The sequence below is a fragment of the Corylus avellana genome, chromosome ca6 (assembly GCF_901000735.1).
Source record: "Corylus avellana chromosome ca6, CavTom2PMs-1.0".
Taxonomy (NCBI): Eukaryota; Viridiplantae; Streptophyta; class Magnoliopsida; order Fagales; family Betulaceae; genus Corylus; species Corylus avellana.
Genome location: NC_081546.1, coordinates 26299251 through 26321464, shown reverse-complemented (window position 1 = coordinate 26321464; position 22214 = coordinate 26299251). Strand labels below are relative to the sequence as shown.

The following is a 22214-nucleotide window of genomic DNA, read 5'->3' as shown; positions in this document are numbered from 1 at the left end:
CTCGAAGTTTTTAGTTGTTCTTAGTTGGCCGGCCTTAATTTCCAAGGCCTAACAACCATCACAAATTTGCAGACTACAAAGAGGAACGTCATGAGGAACCCATGAGATTTTTGTTAAATTAATTTTCAAAGAAATTAAGTTTCTAATAAAGAAACCCAAAAATTGAAAAATCTATCCCACTTTCCATGCATGGCCTAGTACTCCTATGAAAACTCGTTAAATGGAGAGTTTTGACAAATCTCTGTGTGTTAATGTCATATTCCCTCTTATCACAAGGTTTTATATCATTTTTATATACATATATATTCTTCAAATCTTCTCTTTTCATTATGAGTAATATTAGATGTGACACTGTCAATTAGTCCTTATATATAATTAGTTCTTATATATATTTTTAGTGTTACATCAGCAAATGATCAGTGAAATAAAAGTGTAGTTTCTGGCACCAAATCCTACAATATCAACACAATAGAATAAAAATATGGTTAAACAAAAAAACAAAAAAGTGGTTGTGTATATCATTTCTCTAGTTATTTCATGCATTGAAGTGCAGGACGTCCCCCTCTCATAGGGATTACGATATCATGTGCTAGCTACAACAATGCTAGTGATGAGGAAAACAAAAGCCAACTCCTTCTCTTTCTACTTCAAACCCCCCTCCCTATAACCATCTAATTTGTAAGGAATCAAGAATCAATCATAAGAGATTAAAAAATTTGCACTGAACCAGTGGTGGACAAATTGAAGTCAGCTGAGATTCTTCTTGAAGAATCAATGTCTGCCTCACTAGCGTATGAAGTGTAGAAATCATCATCACCATCATTCTCTCTCAACTCTTCAATCCTCTCAAAAGCCTCCTTAAAGTCCCACCTCTTCTCCACATCCCCTTCACAGCAAGCTAATCCAATCCTCAAAAGCTTTCTCATCTCCCCCTCACTGCTCTTGCTTCCTGCAGCCATCTCCTTGTCAAAAACCTCATCAATATCTGTCCACCCTTCAGGAACAACCATTGTAACCCAACTAAATGGAGATTCCTCCTCAATATTTCCCCTCCCTTGTTGCAGGATGCTTGCTGGGAACTTCCCTGTCAAAATCTCTAGTATAAGTATCCCGAGGCTCCACACGTCGGTCTTCTTCGTGATTCGACCGTGTTGCGTGTATTCCGGAGACTTGTAAGCCACCATGAGTTCATGAGCATGCTCTTGGTTCATCACAGGGATTAGACTATAGTCAGTCAGAAGGGGTTTTAAGGATTCGTCAAGCAGGACATTGGAGGATTTGAGGTGGCCGTGGGGGGCGATTAGGGAAGGCAGCTCATTGTAGATATGCTTCAGGCCCTTGGCTATGCCTTTTACAATCTTTAACCGGGTTGCCCAATCAAGACTTGGCAGGCCTAGACCTTGATGTCCTGAAAGAATGTAAAAAAAAAATGAAGCAAATTAGGCTTCATTCTATCATTTTCAGAAATTAGAATAATGTTATTTAGTATATTGCTACACGACTGTCATACAACTTAATGATTTTCACTTCTATGACATCCCAGTTATATGAAAATCGTATAGCAACTCCAAAAGTTATCATAAGACAGACTTGATGAGTTTATACTAGAAAAGAACAATGCCAAATTCAAAGTCTTTTGGATATATTTGAAAAGGTGAAGTCACCTAAACCCTAGAAAATGTATGAACTTGTTGGATGAGTATGAGTGTCAAATAAAAAATGCAGGGCAGTCACAAATGTCTTATAACTTGATGATTTTTACTACCACGTCATCCCAGTTGTATGATAATCGTATAACAATCTATTAAATAACATTACTCCAGAAGTTATCATACTATAGACTTGATGGGTTTATACTAGAAAAGAGCAGTGCTAAATTCTCAGTCTTTTTGAATATATAGGGGATTATTACTATAATGTATAAGTAATGCTATTTAGTAGACTCATGTATGGTTGTCAAACAATTAGATAATGTGGTAATAAAAATCAACTATTAGATCAACACTCCAAAACAAAAACAAAAAAGTGTTGATCTAAGGACTGATCAATACATTTTACTGCTACGTCACACAGTAGTCGTATGACAGTTGTACAAAAATCTAGCTACGAAATAGATATGCTCTGTATGTATATATGTGGGTTTCTTTTTTCTAAAACTGTTTATGAAGAAACATGCATGAAGATGTTGGAAAAAGCACAATACGTACCATGAAGATGAACAGCCAAGCTGCCCTTATGAACATAGTCTGATACCAAGAGTTTCTCTTCCTTCCTATAATAGTATGCCACCAGAGGAAGCAGATTAGGGTGCCTCAACTTCCCTAGCCTTTTCATATAATCTTGAAACTCCTCTTTTCCCACATTGTTCATTTGCTTGAACCTCTTCACAACCATCACTTGTCCACTTGGCAAACAGGCCTTATAAGAAGACTCAAAGCATCCACTTCCCAATATCTCGGCTGAGGATTTAAGCAAGTCCTGCATATCAAACCTCTCCCTATCACCCCTGACAAAGGAGAGCTTCGGCGTCTCTGCCTTGCCACCTCCAGGGTGGTCCGGGGAGCCTTGCCTGGATTGATTATCCGATTCCTTAATTCCAGCTCTCTTTTGGAGGTTTGATATTGGTAGTGGAGACTCAACTGATGATGAAGGTGGTTGGTTCCGGTGGTTGAGGATGAAGAACACTGCACCAATGGAGACTATTGCCAGCCCCAAAACTATCACAACCACAACCACACTCAGAACTGAGGTTTGCTTGCATTGTCCCAAAGGGTATCCACATAGTTCATCGTTTCCTGTTTGGTAGAAAAAACCATCAATACCTGAATTTTTCCTGATATGTATCTAATATGTACGTATATATGCATTTATGTCACATGTGCTTTAGCCATTTTTATGCATTGCATTTTTACTATAAACATAGTCTCTCTCTCTCTCTCTCTAAGGAGTTGGGGTTGGTTTGGCAAATCAAATGAAAGAACAATCTTTAGCCTCACACTTCTATCACTCATATTGAAAGGTAGAAAAATGCAGCTAGATCACTAAAGTAGCGTAAGCCTCTGCGTTCCTAAGTTAGAGAAGGTCTATTAGACTTGTTGAGTATACACGTGCGAGTGTTAAAAGAATTGAATTTCATGTTGGAAAAATGTCACAAGTGTAATTAATAGTTAATATAATATAATTTGGCCCGAACTCATAGGCTTAAAGTTTCAAATGGTATTTCAACATGCTATATTTATATATATTATATTCCGACTAAAAGACTCTCTAAAGTGTTATCTCCCTAACAAGACTAATTAAGGTATTATATCTAGTGAGTTTGATAGCTAGAGATGATCATTAGAAATGGTGATTAAAGTCATATGCTTGACATATTATTGCAGACATGTACAACTTGAAACTGGATCATCTCCAGTTCAAATGAACTGAGAGCTGGTCTTTTAAAAATAGAAGGGCAAAATTGTACTTTCATATTCTTAATGACAATTTTGCCCTTCTATTTTAAAGGACCGGCTACTCTTGTACCTTGAGTTTGTTAGAAGTAGTACTCATTTTATTCATAAGGCTATAAGGATAATGTTAACTTTTAAAGAAACATTGGTATTAAAATATATATAGAGAAAACTTTACTTACCTACCCCCTTCGATATGTAATTGGTTTTGCAATGTTGACCTCGAATTATCAAAAGTTGCAATGTAGGTATTCCATTTTTCAGCCCCTTTTAATTTCACCTCTACCGTTAGAGTTTTGTGTTAACTCAAACAGTTAATAGGTGAAATGTCTCCTATACCCCTGTAAAATTTATAAAAATACAAATTTACTCTTAATTACAAAATTAAAACCAAACCCACATCCAAACCTATGGCTTGGCCGAGGATCAACAAATATTAATTTATTTATTAAAAAAAACTATGTATTTTGTTCATTAATTTGGCATCCTCCAAAAAGTAGATCAGGTAAAATTAAAAGGGGTTGAAAAATCGAATACCCACGTTGCAACGTTTGATAATTTAATGTCAACATTTGACAAATCTCATTGAGAGCGTAAGTGAAGTTTCTCCTAGCTAGAATATATAAATGTAAACGCATCAGAATAAAATAAAGTGACTCACCGTAGAAGGAGCTCGCATTTATCCTACTAAGGTTTGGAGGAATTGAACCACTCAAGTAGTTGTTGGAGACGTTAAAAGATCGGAAAGATTTCTGTTGAAAATCCGGAATTCTGCCTACAAATTGGTTACCCTCAAGCCTCAACTCCAAAAGCTTGGGCAATGATGTTAACGATGAAGGAATATTCCCCGTCAAGTGATTATTCGCCAAATGCAGCTTCTTCAACCACGTCATCCCCATAAAAGAATCACTCTCGACCAGTCCAGAAAAATTGTTGTTTGATAAATACACCGACTTCAATGCTCCGAGTTTCCTTACCTCCGGCAAGGGACCGCTAAGCTTGTTGTTCATAACGCTTATGGATCGGAGACTTGAGAGTGAGAGAAGCGAGTCGACGTCAACGGCGCCGTGTAATCCCATGTTTTCAAGCTTTAAGCCCCGAACTTTTCCTTGCCAGCAATGGATGCCGACCCAGTTGGCTTTGTTGGCTTTGCATGGCGGGGTGGGGCCTTTCCGCCAGCTGGCGAGTGCGGTGTCGTTTCGGAGGGATGCCTTGAAATTGAGGAGGGCTATGGCGTCGGAAGAGACGAGAGTGACGTGGAAAAACATGCAGAGAAGAGTGGTGAGCAACGACGGCGTATTATGATGTCGCTTACGTGCCATGTTGTCGGGTAGTACACGCATACCATCTATGGTGTGGGCAACTGCGTGCACGCCCTTTGGAACTGCTGCACAGGGCTGACGAAAGCCTGAAAGAATGGTGGAAATTTGATGATCAGAGAGAGAGAGATCACAGAGAGAGAGATTAGAGAGAAAGAGAGAGAGAGAGAGTTCTAAGAATAGGAGAGAGTGCAAGGCTGTTTACAAGGGAAATGCTGATGAAATGGGGAGTTGGAAGTTGACAAAGTCTTGCTGTAAGTGTGTGAATCTCTGAGAAATACCCGGTCGGCCTTTGTTTTTGTTTTTGTTTTTGTTTTTTTATTTATTTACTTGCACTTGTTTAAATACAGCAAGAGCTTTGGCGAAATATTGCTATATTTATATAAATATATAGTAACTTTCACAGCACCGGCTAGCTAGGTCTGAAAGGTTAAAATAATTAACTAATTTGGGAGGTTTTTCAACGGGAAATAGGATCCTCTCCATTGCCAATCATACGGTTAGATGTAACAAAATAAAATATTGATAGAAAAATAGATTCTCTTTCGCGATCCATTGAAATGAAACGAAAGAGAATCTATTTTTCAATTAAGATTTTATTTTGTTACATTTAACAGTGCGCGTAGTAACTACACAGTGTATATAAGGCCACCACACGGGCTAATCATATTTAATCTAGACTATGAAATAGTTTATCTCAATTTCACTCTAAACATCTCATGATAATCAAGGTAGGCATTATTGCTCAAACTTAATCTTTTAAAATGGTAGTAGTCGAAGAAGAAAAATAGTGACAATTTGTCATGGACTTTAGCAATTATATCTTGTCTTTGTCAAAGCACAATGAAGCTGTAAATCTTTTGTTGATTCGCGGCTGAGGTTGTCATTAAGATGCATAAGTAAAGTTATGCAAATATTATGAGTAATGCTACATACTACACTCTTTGACCACTTTTATCTCACTAGGTATATCTGCTCAGTGAAATGGAGGTGCGATGAAGAGTGCAGTATATAACATTACTAAAAAGTTATTTCAAGTTGTAAGAACTTCTTCGATACTTTATTTTTGGGTAAGACCATTTTCACTTAGTGTAGAATTAACAAGATGGACTTCTTGCAAATCAGCATAAGTGTAAAGGGAAATGCACTAAATGATCCTCTCCATTTCAAGTGAAATGGAGAGGATCCTTCTCCTAAGTAAAGAGGAATTCAAAAATATTAATTACTCTTTCTTCAAAAATATTAATTACATTTTTGTAAGTATTAAATACTAATTATTCATATAAAATATATTTATATAACTATACATCAACAGTTCAAAATCTTGATGACTTGTCTAAAAACATGCCCGAGATTCACTAACAACCTAATTTCAGGAGATTTCAATCCTGGTAGACCACATCTAGTAAGCATCTTTTAAAAAAACTGCTCTTACACATCACTAAAAAGATAAAATAAGAAACATAATTTTAAGGAAAAAAAAAAACACTAAATAAAGATTATAGGAAAAGGTATTTGATTGATGGGATGCTTATATGCCTATTCAACCAGCTGGATGTCCTACCCAAGAGATCTTCAGGGCAGGACCCCAGATGTGTGGTTATGACAATAAATTTAGTCCTTTGGAATGAGGCAGTTTTGCGGGGTGAACTCTGCATATCCTACATCAACAAGACATAGGCCATCAGGGGGTGCTGGGGGTGCAGTGGCACGTCTGCACGTTGCGTCTATTAGCTTTAGCAATGCATCCTCATCCGCACCTGCAGCTGCTTCCCTTATTGAGGTTGCCACAAGCACTCTAACCATCTGCCAATTATGGTTAGTCACCAACCGAGTTAGACAGAATGGACCCCAATAGCTCCACCAAGATAACCAGAAAATGGCAGCCAAATGGTGTTGAGAATATGAAGACAAATCTGAATCTTTTAAAAGGAGCAGCGGGGAAAAAGAAAAACTAAAACTAAAACTTACAGTAAGAGAAGAAGATTCCATTAACATAACAAAGAAACAAAACACAAGGTCAGATAAAATAGATGAAAACGTGCCAAGGAATTTGTTCCAATAGTTTCTTGACCCGCAGGCCAAGAAAAGGGCAGCCAAAATAACGGTTGTTAAAGTGGTTCAAACGTTGGACTGTTTCGAGGGACACCTGCGGTGGCAGTAAGGGAATTTAGTTGCCACAATCAGGAAAATCACTGGAATCAGCTGAATTAGAGCCACTAAAAATGAGCTCCACTCTGACATCTGTCAAAAGAGATGCTCGGCGTTTGGTGCAGATAGGACATCAATTCTTGCAGTCTTTGTAGGCAAAAAAGGGGGGCTTGCATTGCAGAGGTTTGGAATGAGGGGAGGAACAGGGGAATGAACAAGCAAGCCTTAGATCTGCCGCTCGAGTGAGGGGATGCCCAGAGGAGAGATGGCACGTGATAGAGGTAAGTGGGACCGAAATGCAGTTAGGGAGGCATATAGGACAAGCACGGGGGAGGAGGGCAGTGGTGCGGCGGAGAAGGGCAGAAGGGAGACATGTGGACGGTGAAGGTGGAGATAGCGCGTGGCACAAGCATGGAGAAGAAGGGGCGAGGAGGGTGGAGAAGAGGCTGAGGGAAGTGCACATGGGTGGAGGTAGATCTTGCTTCTGAAACAAAGAAAAAAGAAAAGCAAAGGGGAAAAAGCGGAATGGGGACTAGCAGGGCATGGAAAGGAGAGGGGTGCAGAGGAGGGAGGAGGCAGAGTTCTTCTCTCGACCTGAGGGAGGAGGCAGGGTTCTTCTCTCCACCTTAGGCACTCACAAGAGATGGAGAAGTCTCACTTGGAGAAATAGAAAATTTCTCACAGAGGATAGAGGAGATAGCGTCTTTCTCTAGAAACTAAAGCGAGAAGTGCCAGCGTGAATAATGGCTGATTAAAAGAGTGGCATTATGCAGTAATATATGACCTGATAAAAAATTAAAAAAAAAAACCAGTACGCCTTGGGCAATTCACAGGGTTTATGCGGCGGCCATGGCTTCCACCCCAAAAGTACATCAATAATTCCTTCAAGTATTAACACCTTTGATTTGTATCATTTCTAAACTAGAAACTTAAGCAATAAGCTTGTATTTTGACAAACACAGTCCCATCAATAATTCTAGCTTTCATGACCTTTGATTGTGTCATTTCTCAAACCAAAAAACTTCACCCAATAGCTTGCGATCAAACTTCTATACTTAAAGCAATGTTTATGTGTCTAATATGTATATTTCAAGTTGAAGTTGGAAGTTTTAATGAATCCATAGATTATGATGGAAAAGAAAGTCAATGACCGTTCAATTTCCCTATCCATAGATTAATTTCATGATATCCGACCGGCCTTGGAGTCTCCGGTGAGAACCGATCCATTGTTGTTAGTGATCGATGTTTCCAACTGGCCTTGGTGTTTTGCGGCGAGATCCGATCAAATCTTCGTTGTTCAAGTTTCCGACGAGTTTTCGACCGACGTTGAACTTTTATTTAATTAGTTGCTATTTGTATTGTGTACTCCAAGCTGTTCTAGCTTGAGGGGGAGTGTTAGAGTATGTTTTTTTAATTGTTTTCGTTTGCTTGTATCTTCCAAGCCAGATTCATATAATGTATATGCTCCAGCTTGGGGGGGAGTGTTAGAAGAGTTAGGGTTTGAGTCATTACGGTTTTGGGGGTAGTTTAATCTTTATGGTATTTTCCTAATCCTATATAATAGGATGCTTGTATTAGGTTAAAATAAGTGGTATATGCCAAATAATATAATAGCCTCCACCTTTTGTGTGTAAACCGTTCATACAAATTATAACAATATCATAGTAATTATTCTTTCTCAATGCATGCATTTTGACACACATTTGTTGATATGATAAAACATAAAACAATTTACCTTACGTAGGAAGCGATTAGCAATCAGCTCAACACACATAACCTTTCTTCCTTCCCCGTGATCCTAGAAAAATACAGTAATGCTAGTAAGATTGATGTCTAAATTTGGTGCAGCTGTATAAGTACATCACAAGGAGGTCCAAAGCAAAATATGCAACAAAGTTATGGAGTATCTAATTTCCCTATGACTAAATTCAAGTATGAGATTTCTATAAGAATCAAGGAAAAAGCTAAGGGAAGCATTGGAAGCCCAGAAGACTTAAACAAACTCAATCAAGTCTAAAAGCATACAAGAAAGAAAAAGAATAAAAGTAGAAAGTAGAAAACCCAAAGACAAAATGACAAATAAATACAGAAACTTGCATAAAAACATTAGATACAGAGTGGCAAGCCCACATGTAGTTCAAGCTCAAGCCCAAATAGTGGTGACAGTGCCTCTATCCTACATTGTCAATCATATAACTATTTGTTCATGGATATTGTGATCATTGCATTATCCAATTCATAATTACGTACTGAGTAGATGATTGTTCCTATATAAATTGCATGTTACTCTAGAAGTTTTACATAATCCTACAATATAATTATTGGATTATAAGCAGGCATATCTAAAACACCCAAATAAGCTAAACATTTTTCTGTGATAAGCAGGGACCCAGCTCAAATTTCAGTTAGGCCAAAAGCTGAGGACTTGGAACAAGAAGAACCATGACAACTCTTAATTTATTTATAATATTTTTAATTTCTTTCCAAACATTTGCATCAAGCAAAACCCAACAATATCCTGTTAATTGAGAATTCCTTGATTATTGCATGCACCAAAACACACTGATGCACACACACACAAAAAAGTCAACAACGATGGAGTTCCATTCTTCAGCATTACAATAATTTAAGGCAACATTAAAGTTAAAAAGAAAAAGAAAGAAAATTAGAGAGAAAATAAAACTACAAATGAGTAATGGCGAAACACTGACAGAGCAGGGCAGCCGGGCTTCTGCAGCTCGAGCATGATAGACAAAACACTGTGTTGGAGGACCACTGAAATAGAAAGGCGGTTGCAGTTAGTGCATTCAAGGAAAGTCACCCTCTGAAAAACCAAGTCTACATCAATGGAATTATCAGAGTTGCAAACATCAATGGAATTATCAGAGTGGCAAAGTTATTCACTAGTATGTGAGTAAAATGAAAACACACTAGCAGCACTCTTTGAACCTATGCAGTCTTTTCAATTCTCCCAAGTCCTGAGCACCTCAGATCAGGTCAGGTGCATTAAAAATAAAACCTTCAGTCTTTTAATGGTCACAGTTTAATGCCTACTAGAACAATTCGTCCAACATCCTTCTCAAGATAGGAAGCAGACAAAAAATGGAGAGGTCAACACAGAGAACAGAAGAGGCACAAAAGGATGTAGACATTAGAGCAACATATATAGTGTGACAAGAGAAGAGCTTCCATTGGATGATACAATCCTATAAATGTTCTTCCTTTGCAACAAAGATTCAAACACTATGCAACCAGGCTATATTAAAAAGAAGATGCATATCAAATTGTCAAACAGCCCCTTTTTTTTTCTAACACTTCAAACACAGTAAAACTCTGCTATCGGATCAGGGTAGTCAAGAACATGCACATAAATTGTTCAGAAGTACATGTGGCAATATAAGAATACATACGATCTTAATTCTAGGTGGTCTGGCTTTTAGCTTGCATAAGTCAAGACAAGATGCTATGATCAATTACAAGTTTTTATCTTGTCCAATGAAAGGCAATGGCTTCACTAATAGACACAAAAATGATTAAAATTGAAGCACTGGAAGGACGATGCCAAGAAAGGATGACATAATAGCATAGTCAATCAGCCAAGATCTTGACATAATAGCATAGCTACTCCAGCGTGTACATTAAGAAGTTAGATATAAATTGGACCTATCCAGCATATGTGTTGGTGATTTTTTTTTTTTTTTTCCTAAAATTTACTTTGACTGTCAGAAATCTGACAAAGATATTCTTAGTAGACAATCCAACCAGAAAGTGATCTTCCACATGCATACAAGCCTATAAGTCTGGCTTTCCTAGAATGAGTATCAAGAGAGATTATAGTTTTTAATTCTTACTCATTTCTTGAAGCTTTGGTATCACGTGCAAACATCTTGTAGGACAATAATTTTCCTTCTAGCTGCCGTAGAAGTTGGTTAACCCTGCTAATACTGAATCTCCGTGGTTTCTTTCCATTTTCCAGCTCATCCTTGTAATCAATAATTACATTTTCAACAGTCCCCCCATTGCATTCACCACATCCAAGTCTCTGCTCATCCTTATTTTCATTGCATTTAAAATTTTCAAAATCCTCCCCACTCTCACCATATTGCTCCCCATCCTCCACACCATTAAATGGAAAAATATAAAGATAGTGCCTCCATTTGGCAGAGAAATTAGGATGGAAGACACGTGATACCTACAATAAGTAGCACCCAATATGAGTACATTCAAAGTATTTATAGAGAGAGAGTTCGATGCTAAATCAAATTTCAGCGCTACATCAAAATACAGATAACAAATTTCATTTCAATATTAGTTTTGTTTGCCAAAAACCTGAACAGAACTTTACCCCAGAAACAGATTTGACCATAAGTTTTCCAGGCACTGCACTGTTGATGGCCTCTTCTACATCTTGAGGTTTTATATCCTTTCTCCATGTAGCTAGACATAGCAAGTATAAATTCAGCAATAATCACATCCCCAAATGTGTAAAATGAGAAAAACTGACAAGAACAATCTAGATTAAAAGATTATGTCAGGATGTTGTTGGTTATTGAACTAAATCTATGTTTTTAGAGTGATATTACAGGAACTCCTCTCTTAGCTTTTTATACTTCACATTATGATTGCATAATAATTCATAACTAAATAGAAAGTAGAGTGTGTGAAGCAAAATGCCAACACAGTGACCTTTATATAATAAATACATAAATAATAACATCAATGCTAAAAATTAGACATCCGAATAAGCAGTATGAGACATTCAGGGGAAATAATGTGATAAAATACCAAAAGAACAAATTTGTTGAAGAGCTGTGACTCCCTTGTCCGTGCGCCCAGCGACAGAAGAACAGACTTCTATTGGTAAACCTTTGTCTTTCAGCAATTCAACTTTCTTCTCATCAACAAATTTCCCAAGACATCTTTCTATTATGCTTTCAAAAGTAAAGAAGTATACTCAAAAGTATGAGAATGTTGATACCTTATTCCAGTAAATTTACTCATTTTGTAAACAAAATTAATGTTGATAGTTCTATAAAAGAAAGATAATAAAAGAAAAAACAGTGGCAGGAATATTGATGCACTCAAAAACACCAAATTATGTAGCATTTGTCATAAGTGTAAGAATAAATGAATTCTATCAACACTTTCAGAGGCAGAAAAACCATGCTGTAGGGTGGAGTTCCTAACACAAAAGGTATTATTTCATTCTTCCTTTAACTAAAAAATCTATGCAGAAATATAAATGTTCCAACAACCTACAAAAACCACAATAAAATCATTTCCGAAATCATATTAAATACAAAGGAATAAACTCCTCTCCACATGCGGTCCAAAAACCAAATTAAATACAAACCCATGCAAATAACTATCACTTGCCAAAAATAAAAGGCATATAATATTTAGTCTGTACTACTCTAATACTTTGACCAAACTGCATAAGTTGACAGGAAAACAACTAACCTCTGGACTGTGTTCAAGCCAGGCTGCTTTTGCCACCCATCAAAGGATCCCCCATGATATGAAAGAACAATTTTGAACGTTACTCTTGCCCATCTCCCAGTTCTATCTTCAGCAGAAACACTCTCTGATTCAGTTTTATCAGAAATCTCTGGAATTTCAGCATCATTATGAACATTTGTCTGTGGAGAAAATTCTAAAGAATAAATATAATAAATTACTAAGATAATAATTAGTCAATCGTCTAAATAATAAACATGTGAATTTTTTCAGTCAATAACAAGGAGCAAAGTTACGGGCACTTGATTTGAACACTTAACTTTTTTTTTGTTGATAAGTAATCGCAAAATTCATTAAAAAGCGCAAAGGCATAACCCAAGTTACACAGAATATACAAGAGAGAAGCCTAGCTCAAAGCGTAAACACTTCTTAACTTTATATCATATCAAAACATTTCTTTCCAAACCAAAACCGAAAACACTTTTCAAAATCATTATCAAACATACCCTAAATCTTTAGCGAACATACACATTACACGCAAAAGGTATTATGTTTGTTAATGTGTTTTGGGGGTGTTTTTATTTTTGGTTTGAAAAAAAAAATGTTTTTGACATGACATAAAAGTGAAAATGTTTTGAATTGTTTGTTAATGTTAAAAAAAACAAAAATTTTAACAATGGCCCATGATTTCTAATTTGAAGTGGACAGTGGTCCTATTTTAGAGGATCAATTCGTGCCTCTAAATGCAAAGGAAATAAAATTTGAATTATTCAGTCTCCAAGGGAAATCTAGTATGCCAGTTAAAACTTAACTCTCACATGCAGGGCTATAATGGAAAGCAAAACATATACGCAAAATCGGATTCTCATAGTCACCCACCAACCTCAATCCCAAACAACGCCGACAATGATGTGCACCCATTGACCGCGTTTGAATAAAAATCAAGAACTTCTTGCCAAGGCCTTTCGTACATGAATTCGTAGCTTTCTCTAATAAAAACATATCCAGCCCATTCTCAAAGGATATATTTAAAAATTAAAAATAAATAAATGCATAATAAAAATTAAAAATTAAAAATTAAAAATAAATTAAAAATAAAAAGTACCTGGCGTTCCACCTCGCGTATCTGCAAGGATCGGTGTGGTTGTAGTGTAAGTAAACCTTGTTCTGAGCCTGGTTTTCCATTGCGAGTCTACGAATGCCTCCTCTTGCTGAAACCAAACTCACCCTCGGGAAAGTTATCATACCCCTTCTCGTACTCGCCGTCTGTCTCACAACATGGCCGAAACAGGTTACAGCAGCCTGCAGGTGAAGAAGAAGGCAGTCTCGGGGACTTTTAATAAACCTTGTCGCAGCTCTCAAGTGTCCAAATGACTAATATGTCCTTGCTATTTTTTTTTTATTTTTTTTTTATAATTTCAATTATTGTAATTTGTGGAGATAAAAATACAGTTAAAGTTAGCCAATCTAATAACTGTTAACTGCTTCTTCTTCTCTTTTTAAAAAAAAAAGAAATTTTTTTTTTAATTTTTTTTTTTTAAATAAAACCAAAACCATGTCATTTATGGTAATATGATAATATCATACTACATACATTTTTAGATTTTTATACATTTATATATATATTATATATATAGACGGTTAACACGATTTTGAAAAAACCTACTAGATTTATATATATAAATATATAGAAGGTCCTCATTATAAGGGAAAGTATAACAAACAAACAAAAAAATGTGGGAAAGCAAGAGAAAATTTGGAGTTTATGGGGACTCATTTAGCTAAATTATGAGTGTAAAAATTACTGCTCTTATTTTGGGGTAAAAAATTAATTTTGAGAAAATATAGTCATAAATATATATACTCCAAGGGCTTTTTAAAAAAATTTGGAGGATTGAACTTTGAAGCCCCTACTCCTGTGGTCGACCAGCAGCAGCTGTGGAAATCCTAATTATAATATTAAAAATTACAAATGTCTACAGCATCCTCTAGAATTCTTAGATCTTGAAATCGTAGTTATAGTATTAAAAATTAAATGGTTAGAATTTTATCACATCAATATTTATGAATTTTAAAATAATCTTAAATTTTCTATAATAATTATTATCATAACATGCAATAAATGATAAATCACTAAATATGATAAATATTGAAATAACAAAATTTCAATAATTTAATTTGAAAACAATAATTTAGATTTTAAATAATTCCTTAAAACTTTTAAAAGATCCACGTCTAATGGTACCATAGCTGAGAGTGGGAAAATAATAGCTCCAGAAAAAGCCATGTATAACTTTGATCTAACAATTCTATGCACCTATCGATGAGCAAAAACAACAAAAAACTTTAATGAATATTTTATAATGTATATGGTGCAATTCCGCAATTCCGCAATTCATCTAATTTCTCACAACAAAAGCTTGGATAAAGAACTGCACCTGTTCATCAAATATGTAACTATACATAAGCTAGTGATTACAATTTCATGGAATTATTGACCAGAAAAATGAATTACAAGAACCGTATAACAACCTTCCCTTTCTTGAATACAGGCTGTTGGCATGAGAAGATTTCTGTATTATTGGAAACCTAAAGAGGATCATGACTGAAAATTCCATCACTGCCCTCCGCGAGTCGCAGCTGCAAGAGGTTGAACAGCAGCTAGAGGATTCACTTGGTATGAAAACGCAAGCTGCCACAGATCCACCAAGGCTTTCTTCAAGAACAATGCTTGTCTTGTAACAATCCTGAAACAAAGAGACATTTCAGTAAAGCTTCAAATTTCTTTTTGGTTTTTTTTTTTTTACTCAATAGATAGAAAAAGGCAAAGCCCTTGTAAGCGAAAAGCATACAAGTAAAACATCATTCTCTTACATAGGTGAATTACTTTCTCTACAAACTACCCTTTCAAGGGCGGAACCCAGGATTTTGAGTGTGGGGGTACAAATTTTTTTTTTTTTTAATTAAAAGGGTAAGCCGAAGAAATCAATTGTGGCTATCCTACTTGGGCGTGACCATAGTAGCACCTACTTATATAAATAAGTAGATACATATGGTGAGATATAATTTCATAGTAAATCACAAGTCATTTTTGTTAGAATTTTATTATAATTCTTATTACAACTAACAAGTGAAAGAATGCCAAATAAATTAATGAATTCAAACCCATCAAGTATTTAAGTTAATTAATAACAGTGAAAGCTAAAAAACAAAACTTGTATAATTTTTCTACATCAAAATATAGTAAATACTTATTCAAAATCTTAATCTTATGGCATCAAAACACACAATAGCATAAATTATTAGCAATATAAACTAAGCACAATCTATATGGTTCAAGAAAAATTGTATGAATTGTTTCTCCTAAAGCTCCCAACAACAATAATATTGAGATTCTGAGACAAGCCAAAACAACGCTGCAGCCTACAATAATAAAAATAACCTAAATTTTAATCTCATGAAATCTTAAAAGTTAGTTAAGTCTAAATGTTAGTTTTAATCTTTAACAACTAAGCCATACAACCCACACCAACTAATAACTATTAACTATGCAGTCTAGGCCTATGCGTCTAAGCCATTATTTAATTTAATTTTTTTTTTTCTAATTCACTAAGCTACTAACACACACTCACTTGACACTCGGGACACTTGGCCACTAAGTTCACACTCCACGCCCACTCCCTCTGCAACATTGAAACTTGCAATTTGGAAGACTGCAAGTGTATTTTTTAATGAATAAAAAGTATATATCTAACAAAGTAACAAATTAACAATGCATTTAAGCCACAAAAACAAAGGATTGAAAGGATTAAAGGAACCTTGAGATAAGATGAAGTGACGAACAGCCTGCACAATTATTTGTTGAGAACTGAGGTGAACACTGAACAGCAAAATTTCGTTCAAATGAACTGCAAGCAGCAGGACACAGGAGACAGGAGTGGACACAACAAATTACGGCCAGTGGTAAGACTTTTCTGGTCTTAGAGAGATAGAGTCTGGTCCGAGAGAGAGAGTTTGAGAGAGAAAAAAAAAAAAAAAGTATTCTGAGACAGAGTCTGGTGAGAGAGAGAGTTTGGGGGGACATTTTTTTAACTTTGGGGGGACAAATTTCTAAATTTGGGGGATAGATATATAAAATATATGTACTTTATAGAAAATTTCGAAAACAATGTCCCCCCACTCATACACGTAGTTCCGCCCCGGTCCCTTCGCCCTTTACATTCCATTAAGGCTTTTTGACACTCCCCAAACCCAACACAAAATTAGCTGATTAGGGTTGAGAGATTTGACCCGTTTGATTAAATATGTCGGCTTAAGTTTGACCTATAATCCTATATTCATGTCTCGACACAACCCGAACCCAACACGTGAACACTGATTGCCACCCTTATCTATAAGTGCCACGAGGTCGTACACATGCTCTATTGTATGACATTCTATGGCATCATACCTCTTTCATTAGTTCGATAAATTGCAGGTGTATTTTTCTATATTACTAGGTAAAACCTTTGCATCAGTTGAATAGTCTATCATTACAGTAAACAGCAAATGAACATTTAGAATGAATGATGAAAATAACAATCACAAAAACAACAAAAACAACTACATGGGATATATGAATGCAGCTATTGGCGTAAAATAACCTTTTCGTAAAGCCCAAGTCTCCTCCAATTCACCATTCTACCGCAAATCTAATTTATGATTAGAGACGTCATTTCAGCCAAATAAAATAAAGGGCATTTTAAACAAAGTTTTACTTAGAGCACTTCATACTCATAGAGAGCAACATTGGCTGCAAACCAAGAACCAAGTAAGATTTTGAATCCAAAGACAAAAGGAACACATTTCATGACCTATGACTCGACATCATGCATGTAGACCAGAATGAAGAGAATATGTTACCTCTTTAAACCAGCTTTTTTCTTCCGAAGAACATGAAATATGAGCAACATCAAGCAGCCAAGCGCAATCTTTCTATTAGATATGACCAACCGAGCATTACCAAACTTTAAAGTGATGGTACGGTACCACCAGAAACATGGCTCAAATCGTTTAGATAATTTTAAAACTGCTTGTTTTGTAACACTCCGTTGTTTAGGTTCACCTTTGACTTTTAAGGCTTGTAGAGAGCCCTCAGACACATTTAGTTCTTTCGGTGATGAAAAGTGAGCATCATGGTTTTCTGCCAGTGGAGGTGAGGGCCCTTGTGACAAGTTGATGGCTTTAAGAGAATGCAGGGAGTGTAATTTCCTTAGAAGTGCCTATAGAAAGGACAAGCAAAATATAAGAAGTAATATTCTTGTTATCTATCAAATAAAGTCAATCTATCAACATTGAATTCCATGAAGAATGTATAACAAATGAAACATGGAGTCATCACCATGATTAAGAGATAATTATCCAAATTATGGATTGGCCTTACTTGACCATGCATCATGAAATAGCTAACAACATATTAGGTTTCTGTATACATCTTATGTACTAGGGTTGCATCTCTCTACACTTATTAATGCAATGAGTTACTTATAAAAAAAAATTATATCGGGTTTTTTTTTCTAGGCATATTTTATCTGTTATAAAACTAACAATAATGACAATATTATAAAGTACTTTATCCATGACTTTCCAATTATTAATATCCTGAGAAAAATAAATTGCAGAAAGAACACTTAATAAACAAAAATAATGACCCATAAAAACACCACCAATTAACCCCCAAAAGAATAGGGAAAAAATTTAAAAGAGTTACGTTTCAGCTCTTAAATCACCACCTTCCCTTTTTCATCCAAGGTTGACTATCTCAAATAGCAATTGTACATTACAAATAAAAGTCGACATCAACATTTGTATTAAAGAATCAAATCCTTAACCTTGTTGTTCCACTGAAGAGCAAGACCGTATATTTCTACAAGAAACCAAAAAACAAAAAGAGCCATAGGAACGACATCAGTCAACCCCAAAAACGGTGCTTCTCATGCATACTTGGATTCTATTAGCTTAGTATAACAACAATCTCAAATGTCATGAAAATAGTATGTTCATGAACCCTAGATGTAATGCCAAATCCAAAAACTGCCTCAACCAATGCTGATTAAGGATGACTCCAACTTAGCTGTATGACAGAATATATATTACCTGTCGTTTATCTTCAGGTAGTGCAGCTTTCTCAACCCAGGAAACAGCAAGGTCCAAATCATTCAAAACTGTCACAAGTAGTGTCACAGCATAGACCTCAACAACTTTAATATATTGATCAACTCCCAGAATAAAACGTGCATCACATCTTTCTAAACAATGTACATTTGCGTCTGCACCAACAAGAACATAGTATTGTCCATCCACACAACTCCACTTGCTAAAGAACTCCTCCAAAAATTCTCGAACACCAAAAGAAGAACCCACTGATATCTGAAAGCAAGCCCTGAAAAAAAAAATTGATAAAAGTTTTACAACCACTCTATTGTAGTGTAGAGATTACCACTTCCAAGAACATATTTGCCAAACCTATGTTACATAGAAAACATAGAAGGACCAAATTCCCCATGTCTTGTAGACCAGAGAATAAGTGTGCAATATACATATAAATCCCAAATGCTCACTTGCAAACATATTTATCCTTCTTCATTTTCCCCCTTTTTTCTTTTAGGAAATTTCTTTGTTAATTCAAATCTCTTTTTTGCCCTTGTTTTTATCAATGCAAATACAGGCCTTAAGTCGTATTGGTCATTTTTGAGGAAAAGAATTAGATGTCAAACTTGGGCATTTCAATAATAATAATTATTCTTAAACTGTTGAACTAGAGAGCTGAATTATCCCAAAAGCTCCTTTGACCTTGTTTACATATCACCCTGTTTCCAAAGAGGAAGCTATATGTACAACCCCTTTACAACTAGTTGACACGTGTCAACATGTGATTGAAGCAATGTTAGCCACTTAAAAAAAAAAATTAACACCTTCCAATCGCATGTTGACAAGTGTTAACAAGTTGTAAAGGGGTTGTATGTCTAGCATTTTTCTATTTCAAATGGAGAAACGTATCGACATTTACTTTTGAACATTCTAACCGCATCATGGCTATTTTAACAAAATAACTTTTGAGAGTTGAACTTATTTTTAATAAATTAAAGGTCAGACAACCACTCAAGCATATATATATATATATATATATCACATAGGGAGTTTGAAAAAAACGAAAAGTAACATGTGGAATAGATAATGTACCCAGTAAGTAGAACTTGAACAGGGATAGCTGCAACAGAGACATAAAGTAGCTTAAGTTGATCCAGGATTTCTGATGCCCTGCATGAACCCAAAAGAAAATTTGAGTAATATTTATCAGATTACCATAATATGCCACATTTGTGCTGGCGAGCACGCACACACCCTGCAGGAAAATCATATCCATTATTATTATTTTTTCTTTTTTTGATAACCGGGGTATCCGAAGCTTTGCCCCGACTAGATTATCGAGACACGTGCAAAATGCCCCCTCCACACGGGTCAGATAAAGCTCAAGATTTCGCCTAGAGGTGTGGCCCCAACAAATTGTTTGCACTCAAGGAGGGTCGAACCTTAGACCTAATGGTTCATGAGGCACCAGGACCAAGTGACTTCCCATTCGGGCCAACCCCTTGGAGTTATCATATCCATTATTTTTTTTTTTTTTTGGATAAGTTATCATATCCATTATAAAAAGTTGATAAATTTAAATACCAATTTACATCATAAAATAGATACCCTTATCAAGATTGAAGCTAAGATATCGGGACAGATTCCAACAATAATAATTTTTCTATGCATACTTTGCACTTTCTAGCTTTTCTCGGAGTATCTTAAAGTATCAAAATGAACTTTAGAGGTTAAAGGATCAAACGTATCAGGATCATCAAAAATATTTGTCAATTGCACAACACAAATCTGAAATAATTACTTCTGAAGGTTATAGTATTCATGTTGACTGACTAGCAAGCCAAAATCTCTAAGGGTGGTGTAGCGCACCAAATTTTCTCCTCACAAGCACGTTTGATGTTCCATCATTTATGAACTTTATAATCCAAATATTTCAAGTCTGGAAAGGCAAGTAAAACAACCAGGAAATAACCATGATCATCTACCGACAAGAATAAATTATTAAAAAGCTGCCCTCCATTTGGTTTACAGAAGAGTTCTACGGGAAGTTAGAACGCAAGAAAAGTAATTTAAAAGGAAGTACTACTGAAAGGAAACAAAAAATAAAAGTAGTTTTCCTTGTCCTTCTGGTTTACAAGAAACGTTTGTAGCAACAAAGTCTCAATTATTCCTTGCAGGAGAATAGTTAGTGGCAGGACACACAGCTTATCTCGCTAAACAAACTCATGAAAAATGCCAGAAAACAATTCTATTTTTATTTCTCCTTTCTTGCTAATTAGAGGACAAAATGATAGTTCCAGTCCATTTTGAACCAAATCATGGATAGAATCCAATTGAATTCTATTAATGAAAATCAGTTGAATTGCTTAATAACTTGAATCTTATTGTTTGGAACAAAACTGAGAAAAATGAATTGAACTCATATTGTTTGGAACATACAAGAGAGCTTATTTCAATTAAAATATTTCACAGCTTAACCTTTATGAGCCACCATAAGATGTCTAAACAAATGCTCCCATCCTCACACTTCAAGGCATACACATCACTCAATAGAAAAGACCCATCAGACCATCTAATGAATCCCCCAAAGTGCTTCCAACAAAACCATCAAACCCATAAAACCCTTGCAAGAAGATGGCTCCTCAAAAAGAAGAAACCAAACAGCTACAACCTCACCCTCCAAATTGTCCTTAGTGCGCTTTTTGCATCATTCTTTTCCTTCTTTTTTAAGTAATCTTTTCCTTTTCTATATAAGTAATGAAAATTTTATCAAAGGAACTCTGAAAGCACAAACCTCCAAAACATTACACTCTGAAATTCTCAAGAACATATATTCAATCGAATTCAATTTAGCTTTCTCTCCCTCCAAACCAACGAATTCAAGTATAAACAAAACGAATTCCCTAGTTTTGGGGTTTCCAACAACACTCTCAATGTACGAATTTACCAATCCAATGAAGCTCAGAAAATCATACACAAAAAGGAAGTAGATATACCTTCCTAGTCCCTTCAAGGACTGGACCAACACCATACCGGTCGACTCCAACATATCATAGAATCCAGCATCTTCTCCAGCTTCAACGCCTTTGTTATCTTTATCTCCACAAAGACGCTTCAATATCGATGAAGCTAAGGTTGCTGCCTCCTCATGCATCGAGCAAACAAGGTAGCTGCAAGAAGTTGCAATATCAACAACATGATGAAGCTTAAAGCAGTCTTTACTTCCATTCTTCAGAAAACAAAAGCAAGATTATTTGGTTCTCAAGCAAGATTAAATTACTCAAAATTACCTCTCGGAGCGCTCGATTTCTTCCCAAATTGCAGAATTTGATTCAGTCATGGCCATCTCTCATTCTCTCTGTTTCTGTGTCTCTCTCCCACACAATATTTGGCATTTGCTACGAGTCCCAATTCGCAACAATGGTAGAGCTCTCTTATTTTTCTTGTAGGCCCATCGGGCTCTTAGTTCTTGTAGCCGTTAATAGCCCAGTAGCTATTGCCCCTATCTCTTTTACAGCTTATTCACACGTGTTTATATATTATTGGACAACTTATTAACAAATTTTTAGGAGCAAAGTGGCTTCGCTCACATGTTAAATATTTACAATAGAATCCAAGAAAAATTACACAAATTCATAAATTTAAAAAAATTAGAAAAGCGAAAATTACTTTACTTCCTCATCAAAACCTGCAATAGCTTTTAATT

The 22214-nt window shown here is 35.8% G+C and overlaps 3 protein-coding genes across 4 annotated transcripts; all 3 read right to left on the bottom strand.

Moving 5' to 3' along the window:
- Positions 1 to 451: 451 nt before the first annotated feature.
- LOC132183793 (pollen receptor-like kinase 1) lies at positions 452 to 4832 on the bottom strand. The gene is made up of 3 exons (XM_059597214.1): positions 4114 to 4832; positions 2208 to 2795; positions 452 to 1408 (listed from the first exon to the last, which is right to left on the bottom strand). The coding sequence occupies exons 1-3, from the start codon at positions 4793 to 4795 to the stop codon at positions 708 to 710; spliced, it is 1971 nt and encodes a 656-aa protein (XP_059453197.1). The 5' UTR covers positions 4796 to 4832; the 3' UTR covers positions 452 to 707.
- A 1219-nt stretch (positions 4833 to 6051) lies between these two features.
- Positions 6052 to 13699, bottom strand: LOC132183795 (uncharacterized). The gene is made up of 9 exons (XM_059597216.1): positions 13485 to 13699; positions 13263 to 13368; positions 12383 to 12561; positions 11708 to 11853; positions 11268 to 11359; positions 10774 to 11114; positions 9634 to 9697; positions 8658 to 8720; positions 6052 to 6577 (listed from the first exon to the last, which is right to left on the bottom strand). The coding sequence occupies exons 1-9, from the start codon at positions 13622 to 13624 to the stop codon at positions 6386 to 6388; spliced, it is 1323 nt and encodes a 440-aa protein (XP_059453199.1). The 5' UTR covers positions 13625 to 13699; the 3' UTR covers positions 6052 to 6385.
- A 1035-nt stretch (positions 13700 to 14734) lies between these two features.
- Positions 14735 to 21931, bottom strand: LOC132185966 (protein APEM9-like). Of its 2 annotated transcripts, XR_009440657.1 has the most exons (7): positions 21799 to 21931; positions 21505 to 21678; positions 19601 to 19678; positions 18515 to 18800; positions 17282 to 17640; positions 14912 to 15126; positions 14736 to 14817 (listed from the first exon to the last, which is right to left on the bottom strand). XR_009440657.1 is itself a non-coding variant. In XM_059599788.1 (6 exons), exons 1-6 carry the CDS (start codon positions 21852 to 21854, stop codon positions 14997 to 14999), a joined length of 1083 nt encoding a protein of 360 aa, XP_059455771.1. In that variant the 5' UTR covers positions 21855 to 21931; the 3' UTR covers positions 14735 to 14996. The 2 variants fall into 2 exon arrangements, 1 of the variants encoding a protein (XP_059455771.1); XM_059599788.1 differs by having other exon boundaries at positions 14735 to 15126.
- Positions 21932 to 22214: the final 283 nt, after the last annotated feature.